Source organism: Equus asinus, chromosome 20, assembly GCF_041296235.1.
Source record: "Equus asinus isolate D_3611 breed Donkey chromosome 20, EquAss-T2T_v2, whole genome shotgun sequence".
Classification (NCBI taxonomy): domain Eukaryota; kingdom Metazoa; phylum Chordata; class Mammalia; order Perissodactyla; family Equidae; genus Equus; species Equus asinus.
Genome location: NC_091809.1, coordinates 18,572,279 through 18,580,829, shown reverse-complemented (window position 1 = coordinate 18,580,829; position 8,551 = coordinate 18,572,279). Strand labels below are relative to the sequence as shown.

Below are 8,551 nucleotides of genomic sequence, written 5' to 3'. Positions count from 1 at the left end.
ACATTCCATCCAAAAACCGTAGAATACACATGCTTTTCAAATGCACATGGAACATTCTTCAGGATTGATCACATATTAGGCCACAAAACAAGCCTCAATAAAGTTAAGAAGATTGAAATAATACCAAGCATCTTTTCTGACCATAATGGTATGAAACTAGAAATTAACTACAGGAAGAAAAGCCACAAATATGTGGAGACTAAACAGAATGCTACTGAACAATGACTGGGTCACTGAAGAAATCGAAGGGGAAATCAAAAAAATACCTGGAGACAAACGAAAATGAAAATACGACATGCCAAAATTTATGGGATGCAGCAAAAGTGGTTCTAAGAGAGAAATTTATAGCAATACAGGCCTACCTCAACAATTAACGAGAAAAAAATAATAAATGTTGGAGAGGATGTGGAGAAAAGAGAATCCTTATACACTGCCGGTGGGAGTACAAACTGGTGTAGCCACTATGGAAAACACTATGGCGATTCCTCAAAAAATACCATATGATCCAGCTGTTCCAATACAGGGTATTTATCCAAAGAACATGAAATCAACAATCCAAAGAGATTTATGCATCCCTATGTTCATTACAGCATTACTCACAATAGCCAAGACATGGAAGCAACCCAAGAGCCCTTCTAAGGATGAATGGATAAAGACAATGGGGTATATACATACAATGGAAATGGGCCATAAAAAAAGATAAAACTTCCCATTTGCAACAACATAGATGGACCTTGAGGGTATAATGTCAAGCGAACGGAAACCACTCCAGACACTTCCACCCTCGTTCCTCACTTCTCTGCTTTCCCACCTCTCATTTATTTCTACACTTGTGCCTTCACTGAACTTCACTATCCGGAAGGGCAGTTGGTTGGGGCCAAATCGTACTTCCCTAACCAAACTCACATGGCCCTGGACATCCGGGCTGAAGATCCTGAGCACCCAGTGCAGTAAAGGTCAAGCCCAAAGGTCAAGTCCTTCCCTGGACACTATTGACTAGGTTCTCCTCCTCCCTGCCCTCCACCCATCGGCTGGTCCCCCTTCTCCCCCTCCAGTGCAGGCCGAGTCTCACCCCACCTTCAAGGGCCTGAGCTACAAAATGTTTGTCACAACTGAAAGTGGCCCAGAAGCACCTCTGCCCACTACCAGCTCCCCTGCGTCCCTGTCACAGAGATTTTCATCATCAGCACTGTTCTCCACCAAAAGGAACCAGGGCTCCACGCAGGGCACTGACCCCTGGGGGACGAAAAGTCAAGTTGGCTCCAGAATGTCCCATTGTTGCCAGAAAGCAACACTAACCATTGTGAGAGTTTGCTCTCTGCAATACTTAAGGAGTTTAAAGCATTTAAGGAAAGCTAAATGGTAAAAGGAGTTTGGTTAAATTTACAATCAAAATTTCAAATTTTGAGAAATAAATTTTGATTTATGAGATGTATATGAAGTATGGGAAAATGTTGCTTGTTCAATGCTTAAAGGAGTGATAACTGTCGGATGAATTCACAAGAACTGACCAATAAATCGAGCCCCATCTTCTCTCCACATGGGACCCTCTCAGCCATGACTGGAACCAACAGCTCTAAGCTTTCCACACTGTCCTCTCTCACTGATCCAGACCTGGGTCTCCTGCTCCAACTGTGAGTCTCAAATGCCGTCACGCTCCACCGGACCAAGACCCAAGTGGGCGTCTTGTCGCCCCTTCTACCCACCTCCCTGCGGCCTCTGCTCTCTCACCTTCTTCTCCAGGGCTTAGGGCACCAGGCTTCTCTCTCTCTCTCTCTTTCTATCCCAAAGCCTTATGCATTCCTTTGTCTGCATTTTCACTCGTTAGCTCATAAATATTTGGGGACCTCAACAATGTTCCAAGCACTGTGCTGGGGACCGAGGATATGCCACAAACAATGGAGCCAACTGTAACCTGCAGGGTGGTGAGGGCAGCTGGGGAGTGGAGAGCAGCCGAGAGAGGGGATCAGAGGGAAGAGCAGGCAGCCCAGGCCAAGACTCCACCGGGCAGGCAGAGCTGCAGCAGCCAGGAAAGCAGAGGGAGCCGGGCCCGAGAGGCTGGGGACGGCCACTGCAGGTGCCTTCAGTTTCAGATGGGGCTGTGTGGAGCCCAGAAACATCTGTCTGAGGACTGCCCACTGGTTTTGGCCACGCAGGGAACGCAGCATCAGTGTGACAGTATGAGGACAGAGGCTGAAGTGGGCTGGGGAAGGTGAAGAATGATGCTAGCGTGCATAGCCAACTCTTTCAGGAACCAGGGCTCTGCTGAGGGGAGAGTAGGACAGGTGGAGTGGAGGACCATGATGTTAATGGATGTTTGTTTTGTTTTGAAGATGAGAGAGACATGAACATGTGTAAATGATGAAGGGAAGAAATGGTAATCATAGTAACAACAGAGAGGACACTTACTAGTATGAGCCACTGTTCTATGTGTCTTACACAAATTAACCCATGCTACCCCCTTTTACAGATGGGGAAACTGAGGCACCAGGTGGCTAGGTAACATACCAAAGATCTCCCTGTTGCTATGTTGTGGAGCTGTGATTTAAGTTTATGCTGTGGAGCTGTGATTTAAGTTTAAGGTCCAGTGCCCTTGCTATATCAACTACTAAGTGGCCCCAGCAGACATTGTTGTCAGGCATGGAGGTAGGAAGGAAATGAAATCGAGGTGTGTGAAGAACACCTGAAATGGGTTCTGCAGGATATGGGAAAGAGGGCCTGCTGAAAAGAGAAGATCACACTTAGGTTTCTTAAGGCTGGAGATCCTGGATTGGGAGAGCCTCATTCTGAGCCGTGGAGGGAGGGCAGGCCTATGGCCTGACCTGGGGCTGAAGAAGTACAGGATATGGGAAGGGACAGTGCTGCCCAAGAGAGGCTGAAATGATGGACTGAGGCTGGAGAGAGAAGACAGGCAGACCACAGGGGGCTGACGAGTAAGGGCTGAGCAGAGGAGTCCCAGGGGAGCTGGGAACGAAATATGGGTGGGGTGGAGTGCCTGAGTGGTGACTAGAAGGATGGGAGGTGTGGGGACAGAGGGCTCCTCTGTCCTTTCAGCTGTCTCATTGCCTCCAGCCCTGCCCTCATCAATGTGGCCCACTACAGTCTTCCTAAAACAGCTCTGAGTCAAGTCATCATCCTGCTGAAGGAAACCCACGGCCAAGATGTTCACTTTTACCATTTCAACTCAACATTCTACCAGAGGTCCAAGACACTGCAGTAAGAAAAGAAAAAAGAGTAAAGCCATGCATGTTGGAAAGGAAGAAATGAAACTGCCCTTACTCTCAGATACATGATTTTCCACATAGGATCAACAAAAAAGTGAGTCTAGCAAAACTGCAAGATCCAAGTCCAATATATAAAATTCCATTGTATTTTCTTATAATAATAAACAAATGGAAAGGAAATTTTAAAAAATTTATAATAGCACAAAATACCATGAAGTACTTAGAAAAAATCTAACACAGTGTATGCAAGATCCATATACTGAAAACTACAAAACACTAATGAAAGAAATCAGGAACAACATAAAGAATCGGAGAGGTATCCCACGTTCATGGATTCAAAACTCAATATTCTTAAAATGTCAAATTTCCAAATTGGTCTATAGGTTCAATGAAATCCAAATGAAAATCTCAGCAAACATTTTTGTAGAAATTCACAAGCTGATAATAAAATATATATGGAAAATCAAAGGAATTAGGATACCCAGAAGAACTTTGAAAAAAAAACAAAAAAGACGGAGATCTCATATTGCGTGATTTCAAGACTTAATAGAAAGCTACTGAGGAAGACAGTGTGACACTGGCAAAAGAACAGAGTTCAGAAATACTCCCATACCTGTATAGTCAATTGATTTTTGACAAATGTTCAAAGGCAACCCAATGGAAAAAGGATTTTTTTTAAACAAATGGTGTTAGCACAACTCATACGCAAAAAAACATAAATCTTGACCCATACCTTGCATCAGATACAAAATTTAACCCACAATGAATCAGAGGCCTGAACAGGAAATCTAAAACTATAGAACTTCTAGAAGAAAACATATGAAAAAAATATTTGTGGCCTTGGGTTAGGCAAAGATTGCTTAATTACAACACCAGAAACACAATCCATAAAAGAAAAACTGATATGGCACTTCACCAAATTTAAAAGTTCTGATCTTTGACAAACACTGTAAAGGAAATGGGATAATAAGCAAAAGTCTGGGGAAAATATTTGCAAAACACATATCTGAATCCAGAATATACACAGAACTCTTAAAACTCAATAAGAAGAAAACAACACAATTTTCTGGAATGGTCAAAAGATTGGAACAGACATAAAATCACAGATATACAGACGGTAAATAAGAAGATGAAAAGATGCTCACCATCATTAGTCATTAGGAAGATGCAAATTAAAACCACAATGAGATACACCAAACATTTGTTAGACTAGCTAAGATGGGAAAACAAAAAACAAAAAAAACCTGACAGTGCCAAATGACAGTGAGGATGCAGAAGCAACCAGAATTCTCATATATTGCTTGTGGGAATGCAAAATGGTACAGGCATTTTGGAAGACAATTTGGCAGTTGCTTACAAAGTTAAACATTCAGTTACCATATAACCCAGCAATGCCTCTCTTAATGTTATTTACCCAAAAAGAAGGGAAAACTTTATGTTCATGGGCCTGCACACAAATGTTTATGGCTGCTTTTTTACAATCACCAAAAACTGGAAAGAACCCAAATGTCCTTCAACTGACAAATAGATAAACAAGCTGTGGTATATCCATATGATGGAATAGTACAAAGCAAAAAAAAAAAAAAAAAGGTAAATTTTACTGCATGTAAAAAAAAAAAAAAAAAAAAAAATCCTGCCACGGTTCCCAGGTTTCCAGGCATGAAAACTAAATTCTCCACCTGACTTTCTGGGCCTTTTCAATCTGGCCAATGCCAAGCTGGCCATTTGATTTCCCATCCACTTTCTGTTCCAATTACAACTGTCTCCTCACCGTCCTCTCAACAGCCTGCAGACTCTGGGTCTTCCCCGCCTTTTTGCAAACTGTGCCCCTCACCTGCAATGCCCTCCCCTCTGCCCTCTGCCCTCTGCCCACCCAAAACCCTCTCCACTGGCGGTTCTCTCTGACCTCTCTGTTCCTCCTGAGTTCGTGCTGCACAGCGTAGGGCAGGCCCTCTCTCAGTGTTCATGGGCGTCTGGCGGGGGTTATTCTGACTTCAGGTTCCTTATCAACACAAGCGCAGGATGGAGCCTCACTCACCTCACCGCCCAGCGCCCAAAATCATGCACCTGCGGCTTGGCACACAGTAGACCTGCAACCTGAGCTGAATCTGGGTCTGAAGGGCAACGAAGCACCTTCGACAGAAGTGAAGCGTGACAACCAGTGTGCCGCAGAAACAGCGGAAAGTGCAGACAGAGGTCCGGGAGGGGCAAGGTGACCGCCCACAGCCCCGTGTCGTGGCGCCCCCCGGGCCCGCTTACCTTGCCCTCGTGGGAGCGCTGGGCCGCGCTCACCGACCTGACCTTGATTAGCAGCAGCACGAAGTGAAGCAGCAGGAAGCCGGCGGCGGGTATGGCCGCTAGGATGCCGCCCACGAGCTAAGAACAGCGCCGCCAACCGTCCTCCGGGGCCCCGCCCCTCACCCAGACTCCGCCCCAACGGCCGCGCCCACGAGCAGAGGGTCTACCCGCTCCCTGCGCTCCAGCCCCAGGTAAACCTCAGCACATCCTGCTGTCCAGGCCCCCGGGCTGCCTCCATCCAAGACCCTGCTAGATCCTAAACTCTCCCCCGAGCCTCCTAGCCCCTTCCATCCCCCCGACCCTACCACCATCAACTCCTCCCAGACTGGGTCTCCCGGAGGCTTCTCTCTTGAACCCCGCCCACCACTCGCCTCGCCCCCGTGACCCAGCCCATTGTTGTCCCCACCCTGCCCACCTCTCCCCAAGGGGGCTCCGCAGCCTGATTGATACACGATGATCTTGCCCGTGGTGAATGGCAGGTGAATCGTGCGCACCAGGAAGATCAGGCAGGTGACCAGCATGGCGTCCGAGTACAGGCATAGCGACTGGACCAGCAGCATGAAGACGCGGAAATTGCTGTGACCGATGCAATTATTGACCCACTTGCAGTGGTGGTCAAATTCCTGGGTGAGAGGGAGAGTGGGCGCCGTCGAGGACCCGACCTCTGGCTTAGCCTCCATCGCCCCTAAACCTGAGCCTTACCCTAGACCCCTAGGCCATCAGCCCCTGGTCTCCAGCACTGTCTCCCTTCCCCCAGAGAAACTAAGCTAAAAAGTCCCTATCGCTGGCATTTCTGTGGTTAGAGCACTTTAGGGCTCTGTAGCTCAAGGTCACCTGTCAAGAGGCCTCTAGAGACAAGACATGCCTGGCCTTCTGTGGCACCTCAGCAGGACTTCTGTTTTCTCTTCCACTGAATGAGAGTAATAATGACACCCCTAACCCCCCAGCCTCCAAGGGTTGTAAGAAGCAGATAAGACAGCACATTTGCAAACCTTGGCAGGCTCTGCACACAAGGGAAACAAACTCTCAGAACCCAGGAGATTGTCTGGCCTGAACCCAAGAGAGGACAGGCAAATCTCCCTAGGCCAGGCCTACAGTCAGCCAGAGGGCCCTTGAGCATCTAATGTCAGCGAGCCCTGGGGTGGGACAAGGGTTTCTTTCCCCTCCCTGGCCTGACTAGGCCAAGCATAGACATGGATGCACCTGTGCCTTTCAGCACCTGGGCAGGCAGGGGCCAGCCTCCCAGGACAGATGCAGGCACAGAGGCAGTGACCTGAATGAGTGACCAAGAGTGGCTGGGAGTTACTGCCACCCTTGGCCTTTAGCAGTGGTTTCAAGCCTGCCACTGCCCACCCCCCCACCCCCCCGTGGAAGTGGGCCTCCTGGTCCCAACCAGGTGCTGGGGGGGTGGGCGGGGACAGGTGGTCAGATGAGAGGGGCGCTCACCTCCACACAAATGTTGCACCAGGTGATGTGGTAGGTCCGGAGTGGGCGGAGGAAGCAGCACTTTGGGCACCACTGCAGGAGGAAGGCCCTGTGGTTCACCCACACCACAGGCGCCATCATGGGGCCCAGTTCGTTGGAGCCTGGCATGGGAAGAGGACTGGGCAGCAACAGCAGCCCTCCCATCACTCTGCTGCTGGTGGGGGTGGGGGGCAGCCCCGCCGCATCACAGGGCTCCAGGAAGGGTGGGGAGGAGGTGGGCAGGGGAATCCCTGGTCCCCACTCAGTGGACTGACCACACTCAGAGAGGCTGGCAGTCCACAGGAAGGTAGTTTCCAGCCAGAGGAGCTCTGTGAGGACACAGGCCTTTGAAACTGGGATTGATGCTTTAAGGAGTGCATGCAGTGGGAAGGTAGAAGAGAACTGAGTGGTTGCCAAGAGCTGGCTTCTCTCCCTGGTCTGCCCCGGGCTTCCCCCACCAAGGCAAATGGAAACCTCCAGAATGCTGTTTTTCCACATCCTGGTGGCTTGGGAAATGAAGCGCCAGAAGCAGGGCCCAAGCAAATGAGGTTGTGGGGGGAAAGGGTCATGAGGCCCAAGGATGGGAGATGGGGGAGCACGTTAGGAATCATCCTTGCAGCCAGGAGCCTGTAGGCTGCTACCTACTTCTCCCAGGGAGCTGAGAGCTCACCTTGATGCAAGATGCCAGGGTCTGACAAGTGGAGGGAAAGGAGACTGCAGAAGGTGAGGACGAAGAGGGGGCCTGTGAAAATGGGATAGACCCACTCCCCGTTCTGGGCCAGCCATCTGCAACTGAGACCAGAGCAGGACTCAGCCCTGATCTTGGGGTCCCAGAGCTCCCCCTAGGACTCAGTCCACCTGGTCAGGACTCACAGACCTTAAAGTCTGCTCTAAATATCCAGCCTAGTGACAGATCCTCAGAGGCTCCACCCAATACTACCCGCCACCACCAGCTGCCAAAGGCGCCAAGCACTCTGTGCCTCAGTGCCTTTGCACCTTCGAGTCCCTCTACCTAGAATATCCTCCATTCCCTGACCCCTCTTCTGCACTTCCCCTGCTCCATACCGTGATCTTTGTTCCCTTCCATCTGTCTGTCAGAAACCTGCCGGCTTGTGTGGGAGACTCACGGGAATGCAAAGCAGAGGCCACTGACAACGAGCAGCAGCACTACACGGAAGGCAGTGAACAGGCTTGGGAGCATCCAAGGAAGTGGGCCCTGAGGCCTGCCATCCTCTGAGAGTGGCATGGCTGGGCCCCCTCTGCCTACAGGCACCCTCCCCGATCCTGGCTGCAGGAGCCCTGTGTCCACAGCAACCGCTGAAGCCACAGGAAGTGCTGAAGCCACAGCCCAGGGTGGAAGGCAGAAGTCTCACTGTGATATCACAGAGGCTGAGGAGAATGTGGGCTCAGGGCTCTGAAGCCTGTGATCAGCCCTTCCACCAGCCACCCCTGCCAGCCCCTCTTGTGCTGGGGACTGAGAGGTCCTGTCCCGCCATGTTGGCTTCCAGACCTCATGAGAGTAGAGAAGCACGTGGGGAGAAGGATGTGATTCCAGTCGTCCTTTT

At 49.8% G+C, this 8,551-nt stretch overlaps 1 protein-coding gene across 1 annotated transcript; it reads right to left on the bottom strand.

Annotated features, from left to right (window-relative positions):
* Positions 1-5,258: 5,258 nt before the first annotated feature.
* On the bottom strand, positions 5,259-8,232 carry LOC139041184 (palmitoyltransferase ZDHHC19-like). The gene is made up of 5 exons (XM_070491469.1): positions 8,114-8,232; positions 7,657-7,778; positions 6,969-7,108; positions 5,975-6,145; positions 5,259-5,600 (listed from the first exon to the last, which is right to left on the bottom strand). The coding sequence occupies exons 1-5, from the start codon at positions 8,230-8,232 to the stop codon at positions 5,259-5,261; spliced, it is 894 nt and encodes a 297-aa protein (XP_070347570.1).
* Between the last annotated feature and the right edge of the window lie 319 nt (positions 8,233-8,551).